At 45.8% G+C, this 15,283-nt stretch overlaps 1 protein-coding gene across 1 annotated transcript in view; it reads right to left on the bottom strand.

Moving 5' to 3' along the window:
* Positions 1 to 15,283, bottom strand: part of LOC138975261 (zinc finger protein 423-like) — a 38,394-nt gene that overhangs the window by 11,673 nt on the left and 11,438 nt on the right. The window contains exons 4-7 of the mRNA XM_070347918.1: positions 5,276 to 5,508; positions 4,777 to 4,916; positions 2,843 to 3,092; positions 276 to 1,585 (exon numbers count right to left, since the gene is read on the bottom strand). Coding sequence (XP_070204019.1) covers positions 276 to 1,585; positions 2,843 to 3,092; positions 4,777 to 4,916; positions 5,276 to 5,508 — 1,933 coding nt within the window. The remainder of the gene's footprint in view (positions 1 to 275; positions 1,586 to 2,842; positions 3,093 to 4,776; positions 4,917 to 5,275; positions 5,509 to 15,283) is intronic.

Raw genomic sequence — 15,283 nt, 5'->3', positions numbered from 1 at the left:
ATGATACAGTGCTTCATTTTCATTCTTCCTTTTATCACTCATCAGCATAATCAATCCCTGTTGATGCACAAACTGATCACCAAAAGGTATCAAGTAAACACTTTCAAGTGAATACTTAACGAAACAGACAAAAATAAAAAAAATTCCTGTAAGATGTATAATAGAAAATGTGAATGAATATTTGAGGCTTCACGAAGCAGGTTCATACTCTAATGCAAGTTTAACTACAAAGAAAAGAAAGTGAAAATGGAACACAAGACGGACAAATCTCTCACCTGTACAGGTGATGCGCATGAATATCCATCAGATGTTTCTGCAGCTCGTCAGGCTTAGAGAAGAGCTTCATACAGCTGGTACAGCCATACTCCGTGGCCAGACACAGGTAGTGAAGGGACAGGTGAGCCTCCAACTGTTCCTGACTCCCCAGCTGCTGCCCACACTTCTTGCAGGTGAACTTGGCCAGGGCAGCATCCAGATGAAGCTTCATGTGGGCTTGGAAGTTGGCCAGCTCGTGAAAGGTTGCGTTGCATTCATCACAGGTGATGCTTTCTGCAGCCGCTGCTTGCGTCCTGGCCGGGCTTGTGGGGATGGAGGTGACATCTACCATGCTTGACGAGGCCGTAGAGGTCTGTCGCGGTGACTTGCTCTTGGACAGGCCCTGCTTGTTCTCCTTGTTGCCCTTGCCTGTCGATTTCCGCCCTCTAGTCTTACCTGGCTTCTTGTCAACGTTAGCGCCATGGATAGCTCCCATGTGTTCTTCTAGCTGTCTCACGGTGGAGAAGGTGAGAGAACACTGACCGCAGAAGGCTGAGTCTATGCCACTAGAATGTCCACCAGCACCACTTCCGCTGCTAGCGCTGCTGGCGTCGTTGCCATCCGGGTAGCTGTGGGAGAGAGACTTGTGCCTGGCCAGGGCCTCTATGCTGGGGAACTGGTTGTTGCACAGGCTGCAGGGGTACTTGATGCCAATGCCCGGGTGGTTGCGGTGCACCACGTTCATGTGGTCATGCAGGCTGTACAGGTTTGGGTAGGGGGCGTTGCAGTAGTTGCACGTGTAGATCTCATTGGACTTGACGGAATGCATGCTCTGCATGTGAAGCTCCAGCGACTCCAAGGAGTCAAAGTTGTCGTTCATGCAGTAAGGGCACACCAACGACTGGGGCGTCTTTGAAAGCCGGGAACTGCCACCTGGTGACAAGTCAGCCACCGCGGCTGATCGCTTCGGGGTGTGGGACCGTGACCCGTCCTTGTTGGGCGAGGCCTCCAGCATGTCCTTTCCGCCCCTCGTCAAAGTGGCAGGGTCAAGGTCAGTGTTCAAGGTCATGGTGGCGGTGGCAGTGTGGGTCATGAGATGCTGGCAAAGAGAGAGGGTGTCGGCAAAGCTCAGAGGGCACATGGGACACTTTAACATGAGGGCCGATGGGTCTACATCCATGGGATGGTGGTGGCTGGAGCCATAGCGGGTGTGATTTGAGTGTGTGTTGACAATATCCTGGCGACTGTAGTGGGCATGCTCTATATGGGTGTCAAGGGCATCCTGACTGCTGAACTGCTGGCTGCATACATCACATGACAGCTTTTCAACCTGAAAGCAAATCAGCAATGAATGGGCTGTTAGCTCTTATCCCCTTAATACTGACTGCATAAAACTCAGGACTTCTACATATAAAAACAGGTCTTGATATATTGATTAACATTCTCTTCTATGTGAGAGACTACTGCGTCACCTTTCACAGCAGGCTCTGCAGTTGTTGGCCGTTGAGAGCGCAAGCTATTTATAGCTTGACGTTTGTTATACGTTGCTCACACCTGTGCATTATAGAGTTCTGTTTACGATAGGGTCTGGCTGCTGCGGTCTCCTTGTATGTTCTTGGTTGCCTTAGTGTAACCATAACAGTTTTTATAGGGCTAAGAAATTAGCTCTAAAATTCTCAATCCTGTTTGATTGGACTTCGCCTCAAAAGGTGATTGTTGTGTTCCAACACTCGGTTACATTTACAAGACAAAGGGCATCTTTAAAATAGAATCTGCAAGAAAAATGTTTCAACAAAATAAATAAATAAAAAGGATAAACAACAGTTTTAAAATGTGCACTTTTAAGGCCTTGTCAAAACATTAATAAGTGATGCAGTCAACTGTGAGACAGTTATAGTCCTAATTATGATGAGCAGACTCAGCCCAGGAGTTGAACAAAGGGCTGAACAAAAATCAACACAACTCACACTCATATCCCATCCTATTCCTAGCAGTCCTGGGGAGGGAGAGAGAGAGAGAGAGAGAGAGAGAGAGAGAGAGAGAGAGAGAGAGAGAGAGAGAGAGAGAGAGAGAGACAGAGAGACAGAGAGACAGAGAAAGAGAGAGACAGAGACAGAGAAAGAGAGAGACAGAGACAGAGAAAGAGAGAGACAGAGAGAGAGACGCTTTTGACGCTTTGACAGTTTATTGTCTTCAGCTAATTAAAGCCATATCGACAAAACAGTGGAAATACACGCAATTGAAAATGAACATATTTACATGAAATATTAGAAATGAACGTATTTACACGAACTATTTACATACTTTCTCTAGCACGGTATCCTTGCCAGGTAATGTACATAGTTTTTACTGAAAAGTTCCGCTCGAAGGCACATTGTTTACTTCACTGATATTTCCTCTACATCTCTGAATTACCCGCTGCATCTGTCTCGAAAAAGTTTTAGCCCATGTAAATGATACAGGCTTTGATGAAAGTCAGAAGCGACAGTCGTGCATCATCGATCTCTTTAAAATAATGTGAGACAGAGAGAGAGAGACAGAGAGAGAGAGACAGAGAGAGATGTATTCCACAACACATCACACTCACTTTGATGGCGGCAGTGTGTATAGACATGTGCTCCCGCAGCAGCTGACTGGTCTCAAAGCTCTGACCACACTGGACACAGGCCAGTAAATCACCTGCTAGAGACAGCGTGGAGGAAGTACCCTCTAGCGTCTGGTGGCTGACCAGATGGGCAGTGAGGGCCACGGCGGACAAGTAGCCAGACTGGCAAAGAGGACACTGGTACGGCTTGCTGGACTCATGAGTTCGAACATGTGCCTTGAGCTCTTCTTTTCTGAAAACAAAGGAAATAAAATGTAAATTCAGCTTTGAAAGCATCTACAGACCTTTTCATTTACCTCCAGTCAAGCAAGTGCAAGTCCCTTTATGCTGTTCCTCCTTATCTGATGCGAAGGCTATTTATGGAAGCATTTTCCAACCATAACAGTCTCACAAAACTAACACATCAAGTGAAATATTTATGAATATTTTTTAACTAATCAGGGCTCCCACTGAAGAAAATCCCTACAATTCATGGGAGCAATTGCAAAAGAAAATATAAAAAAATAGAAATTTACATTAAAATGGTGCCAATCCAGATGATAATAAACAAACAAAACAAAACCCAAAACCCAAAACACCCCACCAAATATATGTACCAACAAACAGCACACACATTCACATTCAAATACCCACCCCAACATACACACACATACCAACATACTAATTCTTGCACTGAATGAAAGGTCAGCACTAAGATGACTATCAACAGGGGAACAGTTTTTCACATGTGCAACTACTGGAAGTGATTTGAAGGCAAATAATTAAGGACAGCCTGAAGAATAGCGCTCATTGGCACTGATTTAAAAGCACAGCCTTTCATCATCATTCCTCACATGAACGGATCAATACTCTGGGAAAAAACATGAATTCCCCTGCATGCACAATATGAGAATTCATTCATCCCTGCGCAATGCCCACATTCTATTCACCCTCTAATCCCCAAGACGACTGCCAGCAGAATATGATTCCAGAAACGCGATGAATAGAAAAATGATCTTTCTTCACAGAAGGAAACACACCGAGCACGCCTGGGGGCAGGGGAGAAATTCTGACCTCGATGCTTCAACGAGTTTTTGAAATGACGAGGGGAGGTAGGAAATAAATCACGCCGCCAGCGGAAAAGGTTAATGTTTTTGATGATGCATTTTCAGGCCTGCTGCGGCCCCATGCTGTGATTTCCGCTCTCCCAGGGGAGATGCGGCAGGCAGCCTGAGGCAACTCCGGGGAAATCAGCGGGCAGGACAGCCTGGATGCAATTACGTTGGCAAGCAGGAGACAGGGCACAGGGGAGGGTACCAGGCAGAGAGAGGACGCTGCCGAGAGTTATGTCACACTTTTCAATACCACCAACATTCTTCACTCTCAGTGAGCTGTTTGTTGCCTTTTTCTCTCCCCATCTTTCTTTTCTATTTTTTATGCTGCTCATAAACTTGCATGCGGCTGATTTAATCTTCTTTCCTGTCCCTCTCAAGGGTTTCGTTTTAAACTCGCTCAGGTGGAATTTGTGGAGATGAATATGATTGACCTTACGCAGCACTGGTGCCGTCAAATATAAAATGAAATCAGGGATGTATATTAAGAGATGAAACTGCTTCCACCTCGGTCACTCCATCAGCAACTGATTTCCCCCTCCCCCCTCACACAAATTTCCCATCAATTCCAGGTAAAACTCCAGAAAAAGGAAATCATCAGCACAGTAGAACCTGTTACTCTGGTATACTGAAGGTAAACCAATACACTGAGAGCTATGGTAATGTATATATGAAAAATACTGTATCAGAGACAACCAAAAGCAGAAGAAAACTTCTGACAAGTAAGAGAAATGTTGGTTGCTTTTGCACTGGATTTTTGTGCATGTGTGTTTGTGCTGAGGCTGCATCTTGTACATTAGTCTAATCCTTTATTGCAAAGCTTACTTGTTAAAAGTGGCATCACACTGGGTGCACTTCAGCTTGCGCTGGCTGGCGTGCAGTCTGGCATGACGGTCACGATGACGCTTTTGTTGGAACAGACGCTGACAGTGGTCACACTTAAAGGGCAGTTGGTCACTGTGCATCTGTAAACACGGCAAACAATACATACAGGTCAGGGGGGTGTTCTTTAAAGAATTTGTGCAGAAATAATCATAAGCATTGTTGGCAACCACAATGAAAGAATTTACAAGGATGATACGCACATTTTCTGCTTTCATGTTTTGCTTGAGCTAACAGTTCTGAACTTTGTTGACAAAGAAATACACTTATATTTGATACCAGTTTCGAGTGCAGAATTCTAAACGATTTTAAAACTTATCCTTCAACAGGGGTGTAGCAACGAAGACAGATGTCACACTGCAGACATCCAAGGCACAATCATCTTATATTATACACTTTCCACAAAGAAAAAAATACGCTGTAAACATCCAAATTGACTCACCCTCTCATGCACATGTAGATAGCTGGTTTGAGGGAAGGCCTTCTCGCAGTACTGGCAGCCATGGGGGTTGGTTTCACTGATGCCTATGGCGAACGGTAACTGCTCTTCGCTCAGGTGAAGAGGTAATGGAGAGCTGATACCGTCTTCAAGGTTGAGGGCCACTGGGGAGCCTGAACCCGAATCAGATCCACTCCATTCTGATTTGTCCTGTGTAGACCAGGTTATGCCAGCCTCTGTCAGAAGACATTGAAAGAGGAACTAAGGTAAGATGGATAATCAGATTGATCCACAGAGCTCATTATGAGCACATTTCAACAGATATTTCAGTCTTGAATCCTAAAGTTATGCATCAGGGAGGGAGAGAGAGAGAGAGAGACACAGACAGAGAGAGACAGACAGAGTAAAGAGAAACAGAGAGCGGGGGAGAGAGAGAGAGAGAGTAGAGAGAGTAGAGAGAGACACAGAGAGAGAGTATAGAGAGACAGAGAGAGATTGAGGGAGAGAGAGAAAGAGTGAAAGATAGAGAGAGAGAGGGAGAGAGAATCTGTGTTGGTGTATGTGTGCTACTCCAAAGTCACCTCCACATATTATCCAAGATTAAACTTAGTGCACAAATAACCTTCAAAGCCCAAGAGGGGGATTACAATGCAAGAAGCCATCACAATTCCCTCAAGCTGTATGGTATTCCGCTTGTAGTTTCTAAGGGCAACGTTTTGGCGTCTTTTAATGAATACAGTCCAGCAGAACATTTCAATGAATAATACAGAGACAATGAATGCATTCCACCCATCAGGGGCCTCCTTGGGCTCTTTAGAACGTCCCGAAGGTACGTGAGTCACAGTCGCAATATACGTAGCCGGAATCCATAAATTTTACATCTTTCAAACTTTTACCCATAATGACCAAAGATGCAGAGCAAGTGTCACATGGGACATGAATATAAATTGATGCAAGTGATGAGACAAAATGTGTGTGTGTGTGTGTGTGTGTGTGTGTGTGTGAGTGTGTGTGTGTGTGTGAGTGCACGAGGGTGTGTGTCTGTGTCTGTCAGCTCAACACTTCTATCTCTTTGAATAAGCAAAGTTTTTGTTCCAAAAAGGACAACTTTGAGATATTTGAAAAAGCTCATTTTCATTTTAAGAACAATAATAAACTCTGTCTTGTGGCAAAAAAAAACACCAACAAAAACATTGTCAAGACAACTTTGGACAAGAAAAAAAAGGATTACATAAAAATTCAAGTTCACAACAGGAAAGATTTCAAAACTCTCTAAAGTACAAAGGGCAGAGCTGGGGGCTGCAATGTTCTAAAGTTCATCTGATCAGGCATTCAGGTCGGAAAATGGAGAAGAAAGGGATGTTCCCCTGGGTGCTTCCCCTGCCAACAAAAGCTGCCGCAACAAAGGTCCCCCAACCCACACTGGGAGTCCTCATTGGGGGGCAGGGTGGGGGAGGGTAAAGGACAGGGGGGGGGGGGGTAGACCCATGGGGGGTTGTTTCAGAAGGCAGGAAAGTATTGGGTGAAAACCGAGGGTGATGGAAGGGGTAGGTGGAGGGGAGGGGGAGTAATGTTCTGGTGGAGGGGAGGGGGGGGTGCTAGACCAATGGGGGTTGTTCCAGGAGAGAGAGAGAGAGAGAGAGAGAGAGAGAGAGAGTTTAAACTGGGGGGGGGGTTATTGGGCAGAGGGAAGGGGTGATTGGGGGCAATACCACCCATTAGGGTTATCTCAAGAGGGTTTGGAGACAGGGAAGTAACCCGGATAAAGGGGGATGGGGGGGGGGGGGGTTGAGTGCAAAAACTATGGGGTTTGTCTCAGGAGAGAATCCAGACAGTACAGAGGAGAGATGAAGGCTGTGAATAAATGGACGAAAACAAGGGTGAGGTTGGAGGGAGAGGGGGGGGGGGAGACAGGGGTGAAGGTGAGGTGGAGTTGGAGGCAGGATTATGGGCAAGAACCATGGGGGTTGTCCCAAGTGAGAAGTCACAGTGGGTGGCAGGAAGAGGAGAGGGTGTTGGGGGGGGGGGGGGGAAGCACCAGAGGCAGGGCAACCAGAGGCTTGAAACACATGAAAAGGGAGGGATAAGCAGAGGATGGGGTGGGGGTCTCTCTAGAGACTCCGTGGCGGTGAAGAAAGGGAGAAGAGAGGCTGAGTGGAAAGGGTAGGACAGTCAGATGTCTGATGTCCCACTGTCCCCTGGGAGACAAAAGAGGTGGGGGTGGTTGGAGCAAAGAAGGGGTGAGGGTGAGTGGGTGTAGCCAGCAGGAGAGAGTATCACACCACTCCCCTCCAACAGGGAAAACGCGCAGCTGGAGTCAGCAGAGTAAGTAATCTTAAAAAGTTGTTGCTTATCTCTCTCAAGAGACTAGGGTAGGTGTGGCAGGGAAATAAAAATGGTAAAACTGGGAATGAGAACAGACAGAGGAGGCTGAGAAGAAAGAAACATCAAAGACATTGCATAACTGATCACTGCTTATGAGGGTTTCGAAAAGGTCATTGATACTGTTAGAAATGGGGCAACAAGTTCTGTTAGAACAGAACAGGATAGAGAAGTTTTCGTTGCAAGAAAGGGAGAAATACAGATAAACTGACAGACAGATGGGGAGAGGGGCGGTTAAAAGAGAGAAAAAAGGATGTTTTTGAGAGAGAGAGAGATTAGGGGTGGTCTTTGAATCGTGTCATAAACCTATCATCTCCTTCCTCAACACTGTCGGTCATGCCATATACCCACAGAGTAAAGAAAGGAGCAGTTGTAAAGAAGACAACTTAAATAAGACTGAAGACTGAGCAAGGCTGACCTCATACAGTATTACAGGCACACCCAGTGGGTGACCTCCGCCCCTGCCAAACACAGTGAGGCAGCAAGAACGTCCACGAGCACCCCATGCTGCGCACTTTTCTTCAGGCAGTATTACAGTGGAACCCCCTTATTAAAGACCACCAACTTAATTCCCCCCTTTTCTGCTCCTTCGGCCTGTTAATCTGCAACCTTTTTAAGACTCCTTTCTTTTAAAACATCAGATTCTCGGCGGTCTTAAAGCGGTGTATCACTGTATTTTTATTTTTCTGTTCCTAGGGGGGGGGGGTAATCACTGTATTTTTCTGTTCCTAAGATATATAAATCTACACCTTATAAGACTCACATTGACCTCAGATTCTCGGCGGTCTTGAAAGGGGGTGGGTGTCACTGGATAAACTCCGGACTCACACCATTCTCTCTCCTTTCTGACTTGAGCTACTTTCACTATTTTCCCTCAGGACTGAGCAGACTGATCGGTCAATACTGAGAACTGGGGATTCAGTTCAGCCCAGCCAAAGTCACTGTCCCATGGGATAGTGGGACGCTGAACTCGACTACAATCTTCGCATCACCGTCCCCTGAAACACTACCGCCAACCCCCTCCCCCCTTGCCACCAAACTATCGGTTTCAACTTGGGACCTCTTTCTCTCTGCGTTGTGACACGGGCAGAAAGCCTCTGTTTGGGGACAATCTTACTAACTCCAGTTCTTAATATAGACGCAGTTGCTGGATAGGAAGACACCCCGGAAAGCAGAGCCCAACTCGATCAGAGCTTCTAAGCCTTGCAAAGTAGTCCCCTTCTTCATGCTGTGTACGGCCAGCAAGTTGGGCGAGGAGGGCTCAGAAGCTTACTGATGAAGCTCTTCAACAATGAATGTAGGACAGCGGAGCGATTTGAACCAAACCCGCAATGTCAGCAAATAACTTGGTGCCTATGCTTTATCAACCTTGAACCTGTTTTTCATTGAGAACCAGCAAAGCCCAGACATCAAACCTCACTGCTTAGTTTCTGCCCATATGCCTTTATCTCCCTCCCTCACAAGGTCTAACTCTGCGTCAGCACTGTCCACCATTAACAGGAAGCGGACACCCAATCACTGAGTTTCTATACACCACTGTCAACCCCTTGTCAACCCCTTGCCCCCCCCCCCCCCCCCCCCATACACAAGAAAGACATCCTGAGATCAACTCAGTACTACCAGCGGGATTCTTCTTTCAAAGCGAAAGGACGTCCCCATCATCTCCGTCCCCATCATCTCCGTGCCCCGTCCTCACTATTCAGTTCTGTTAACCTCCTTTTACGTCCCCTCAACCCTCAACCCTCTTGCACAGACCCACGCACTCAGCTCAACCACCCCAGCCAGGAGTTCCCAAGCCTTGCACAGCAACAGAACGTACTAGCTGCAGCAGCAGCAGCAAATAGCTAGCCGACAGAGACAGAGGGAAAAGGACAGAGGGAGAGGAGGGAACGAGGAGAATCCCCTAGGGGAGCCGGTGGCCGTGGCAACGCCATAATTACCGCCCTTGCAATTCAGCAAGCGCCACCTGCCGGGCCCCAAATGAGGCTGGTCCCCAGAGAGAGAGGCCGGGTGAATGTATAATCAGCCTCCACCTCCTGCCCGTCCCGCCGGGCACTTGCCAATACCAGTGCCCGGGCTCCCTCAGCGGGGGAGAGCGGAGGCCAGTCTCGCCCCTCAATGGCTTCGCAGAAGTGATCTATCACCATTATGAAGTCCATTTCATGCAATGTCCCCGCTGCCACCCTATCCCCCCTCTGGAAGGCACGCAGGTAGCTCTGGGGAGGAAAGTAAACCGGGGTGGCTGGAATGATTTCCGGAACCTGACAGGGTTCCATTTCTCCCCCGTTCTGATTGCAGGAGGACACACTTCCTCCACCCTCTCCTCAAACCTCCAGCCCCGCACCCCCTGAGGAGGAGTGGACTTCAAGGGCCATAAAACAAAAGCTTTCGTGCAGACCCACTTTTCTTTTCTTTTTTACTCTAGATTTGTTTCTTCTTTTCCCTTTTCTACCTACCCCCCCCCCCCCCCCTCACTCCACTCCCTTTTTAAAAACTTTTTTTTCTTCCCCGCCTGAGTTGAACTTGGGGACCCGGAGAAACGTTTCCTTGGTGGTGTAAAATTAAAGTGCAAATTGCTTGTTAAACATGGTGCGTTTTTGGTGAAGGCAGGCTTGTTTCACGTGCTGTAAAAATCAATAATTGCGCCTCAAACTTGTCACGCACATCAAGGGGGACAAGAAAAAACTGTGCCTAACAGAAAAAAATAAAACGTTGAGGATGAGTTTTCCGCAACAGCTTGAATATATAAGAATGTGTCTCTTTTCTGGTTTTAAATCTGTGCTACAGTCTATATACTTCATTTTAAGGTTAAATGCCCTGATAAGATCTCGGCAGTAAGCAAGTGTGTGGGGTGGGGTGGGGAGGGCCACAACCTTGTAACATAAATGCGGGGGGGGGGGGGGGGTTAATAGTGATCAGAAACCCTAAAAGCTGGTACTGCTAAAATGGACTGATCACTGATCTAAAAAAATAAAAAAAATTAAAAAGAGAAAAAAAGACCACTGTCCAGAACTGGTTGAAACCCCTGGAGCCTGGCTAAGTGTGAAAAACTGATTCATATGACGTCAAAAAATACGCGGAGATATATCTATTGACAAAATCGGCATTAGCAGGTACAGTAACTCTCCCACTTCTACAAAACCTTCCTGACTCTTACAGTTGACAGATGGATGGCTTGGATGGCAGCAGATAGCTTTTCAGATTGGAAAAGGAACACAATGCGTTCAAGGTACCTGATAACAAAATCCGACCCATATAAGCTGCCGATTCTTTACTGAATGACAAGAATGTCTGAGCCCAAATCATCTTGTTGGCTAGGTGAAAAATAAATGTTGAATGACGCTTAAGATTCTTCTGACCTGATTACATCTAGAGAAGCTGTTTTCATTTCCAAGAATATGTGCAACACTTTTTTTGGTCATAGAATGCTGACCTGCCTGCTGTGGTAACGAGTGATTACTGCTTGAAACTCTGAGTTTCTTGAACTGATCACACAATTGGTTAACAGTTCCTGGTCAACTTTTTTTTTACCCCTACATGTTCTATTAATCATGCCAAAATTTGAGTTGCATGTTTTCTTCCCTATTGCCATACTACTACCCCTCCTCTCTGCCTTTCAGTTTCTCTCTCTCTCTCTCTCTCTCTAGTGTAGTAGTCCCTCTCTGGGCGAGGGCTGGTTGAAAAGAAGCTCGTTTATATTGCTTAAGCCACAACCCTCGTAAAACAAAATTTGATTTGATTTGATTTGATCTCTCTCTCTCTCTCTCTCTCTCTCTCTCTCTCTCTCTCTCTCTCTCTCTCTCTCTCTCTCTCTCTCTCTCTCTCTCTCTCTCTCAGGAAAACAGATCAATATCTCAACAATGTTTGGGACAGCAGCTGATTGAAACGACCATCTTGCCCCTGTCACTACTTGAACTCTACGCTTTCAACAGCTCTTGCGGTTGGACGGGTGGAGGCCAAAGAAATGTGCACCAGATTGGGGCAGAGGAGGTGGGGTGGGGTGGGGTGGGGGATGGGGATGGAGGAAGAATGGGTGAACGAGCCACGGCATGACAGGATCGTACTCTGCTGCACTACAACCCACGGTCACTACCATTGACACTGGTTTGAAGTCGGCTATCTGCACAGCTCTTATGTGTAGGCCTACTTGTACATGTCACGTACAATGTGTGCGTGCGTGCGTGCCTGTGTGTCAGAGTGTGTGTGTGTGTGTGGGTGTTTACTAGTGTGTGTGTTCTAGTTGCACTGAAAGTTTTCTAACCACATACAATGTCTTCCCTGTCCGTCGTATGCGGCTTGAATGCGTGACTGTTTTTTCATACATGCAGTTACAAACATGTCCAAAAGCGGTTCTGTTTGCTATTCGTTTCTTTATCTCTTGTTTCTTAATCATTATGTAAAGAAAACACTTTTTTTTTTAAACACACTGTTGTCATATACCCAACAAAAACTATATCTTTCACTTGTGTTCTTCAATCTTCTTCATCGTCATACTTTTTGTTCTTCTTTTCTTTCTTTCGATCATTTTTTGTAAGTAACCACAGAATTGCGTGTGTACAGCCAAAACCTGAAAGTGCGACAAGCCCGTGGCTTGTCAGGGCCCGCAACCCCCACCAGCAAAGGGAGATAAGTCCGCTCCCTGGTGCGATGGGAGGTAATTGACCTTAGACCACACTCCCCAGGAGCGAGACACACCTGACTACGTTATAAAGACTCCCCTGAAGGTCACCCTGGGGGCTCGTCGCCAGGCCACAAATAACATTAAATGAGAAATAGTCCTGGGGTTGAATTGCAACTGCAAAGGCCATTTTCTTTCTTGTTGAAATAACTATTTGCTTTTTTGGGGCGTGTTTTGTGTGTGCGTTTTATTGTGAGAGAACCGGTGTCGCAGCGGTCGGTTCAATTCAAATGACTGTGCACTATTACTTTTGTATTACAGAATATTTGTTTTAACCACACTAAGGTTTATTCTTTTTGCCAATCTGGGTCAGATATGTTTGTGCAATGAGAAATGTGCATGCTGCACTGACTGTCGTGTGATGGATTAGTCAACACCCTCTTGGCCTTTCAAAAAAAACATTACTATAAATACATTTTGACTTTCAAATTACGGATTCATTAGAATTCTGTTAAAGAATTAAGGAGAACTCAATTCCTTCTTTGCCACCAGCGCCCGAAAATCTGTCGGATTGTTCAACTTAACTTTCTCTCTCAGCTCATGTAAGACCTCACCGAACACCCTTTCAGTCTTGTTTCTGTTTTGGTTTAACGTACGTACTCAACAATCTAAACCGGCTTAGTAGTACTGTACAGTACATTCAATGTTGTGTATCTCTCTGATGATGATTATCTGTACTTGATCAACCCCCTGTACGGAGCCTCACACATCTGTTGGGGGTTGGCTGAAGCAGGGGGAGGTTGGAGATGGAAAACGAAACGAAAGGAGGGATAGGGGGGGTGGGTGTATAGAGGGAAGAGCGCTGCCATGGCAGCCAGGAAAACCTGCTGGGAGCGCGAGAGAGGAAAAGTCATCAGAGCTGGTCCCCCGGGGAGGCTGCTCGCTGACGTAGGCCGTAATTAAACCAGCTTTTTGCCACCCCCCTCGGGGGGCCCAGCGCTGTTTGTGACTGGCTTGCAGTCCTCAAAACTCCCCCTTTACTGCCCCTTCCCTGGGGACTGGGAGATGGCGGCCTGGAGGCGTACGCTTTTTTGCCCTAACACTGGGAGCTAGAGTCGTGCGGTGTTTGTTTCACGCTAAGGTTCAATGCAGCAGAAAAAAAAAGCTTGGGGGTTCGAATCCCCTGGAGAGGTTATAGCCTGCCAAAGTGTGGGAAAGTTATTCACGTTGCATGAAAGACTCTCTTTCTCTAAATTCGTGGAGGGATTTTTCATTTATGAAACGTTCTATAGTTTGTTGAAGCTTGCTGTGTGTGTGTGTGTGTGTGTGTGTCAGTGTGTGTGTGTGTGTGTGTGTGTGAGAGAGAGAGAGAGAGAGAGAGAGAGAGAAAGAGAGAGAGAGAGAGAGAAAGAGAGAGTTCTCCCATGAAGCTTTGGGCTGCATCAGAGCAAATGACAAAAATCCCCTCAAAACATAAAATAAATGCTGGTATTAACTCCCGCTGGGAGTGTGATCACGAGGCTCTAATGTTAAATATGAAGAAAAAAAATTGAAAACCATTCTGATTTATTAGACCACCTTAATACAAGTCATGTTTCATTTAGCAAAATTAAAATAAAGTGGCTTTCCCTTGCCCAAAATCTATCTCAGTGCATCAACCGCTTCCAGGAAACTGACAGAAATTGTCATTGTATAGAAAGGGAGAAAAATCCTTCTTTTCCTCAAGGTAGGCGAAAAAGTTTCGAACAAAATTGCGCAGCTGCAAAAATCCACGTAGGTGTACGAAGAAAGGTTCACTTATCATTATTTCAGCATGTGCAGCTCAAACAAGTCGTGCATTATCATTCTGTTGACAATACACTCTAACGGCAGATCAATAAAATGCAAAGGTGAGAGAATCCCCCACGGGGCAGGTATCAATTCAGCATTGCTCTGTCAGGGAACTCGCTCAACCAGCTTTTAAATCAAATAAAATCTCCCATTTAAATCAGTTCTGCTCAAAGAAAAACTCTGCTCAGAGATGTGATTAAATACCACTTTCTTCGAATTCACATTGGTTTTCGTGGAGTTAAATGCTGGTGTCATTTTCCTGTTCTTTCTCTCTTGTCCTCTTGGTTTATTGCAACACGTTCCACTTTGATTGGAATAAACTGTGCAATCATTTCTATCATTTCTTTCATTTTTAGCAATAAAATACTGGTGATGAATAATACAGTGAAATATTAAACCAATTGACAGCTTGCATCATTTAAAGGCAAACAACTGAAGTTTACCTACCACACAAGCTTGGAAAAATCAATTTCTAGGAAAGTTTTTTTATTACAGAGATGCAGTTCACTGATGTGGAATATTCCTCTAACATTAGCATCAAATGCCTTTCTTCAAAAAGCAGATCCAGAGGCATGAGGACAGTAGACAGAACCTAAAAAGTCTCCACCCATGATGGTGTAGGATACCCATGTTTTCAGCTTTGAGACTTCTTCCTCAAAGTGGACTGGGTGGCCGAGTGGTAACACACTTGCGCTCGGAAGCAGCGAGAGGTTGCGAGTTCGACCCTGGGTCAGGGCGTTAGCAATTTTCTCCCCCCTTTCCTAACCTAGGTGGTGGGTTCAAGTGCTAGTCTTTCGGATGAGACGAAAAACCGAGGTCCCTTCGTGTACACTACATTGGGGTGTGCACGTTAAAGATCCCACGATTGACAAAAGGGTCTTTCCTGGCAAAATTGTATAGGCATACATAAAAATGTCCACCAAAATACCTGTGTGACTTGGAATAATAGGCCGTGAAAAGTAGGATATGCGCCGAAATGGCTGCGATCTGCTGGCCGATGTGAATGCGTGATGTATTGTGTAAAAAAAATTCCATCTCACACGGCATAAATAAATCCCTGCGCCTTGAATATGTGCGCGATATAAATTGCATAAAAAAAATTTAAAAAAATAAATAAATAAATCCCTGCGCTTAGAACTGTACCCACGGAATATGCGCGATATAAGCCTCATATTGATTGA

Source organism: Littorina saxatilis, linkage group LG1 (assembly GCF_037325665.1).
Source record: "Littorina saxatilis isolate snail1 linkage group LG1, US_GU_Lsax_2.0, whole genome shotgun sequence".
In the NCBI taxonomy this organism is placed as follows: Eukaryota; Metazoa; Mollusca; class Gastropoda; order Littorinimorpha; family Littorinidae; genus Littorina; species Littorina saxatilis.
This window is presented reverse-complemented; position numbering and strand designations above follow the sequence as displayed.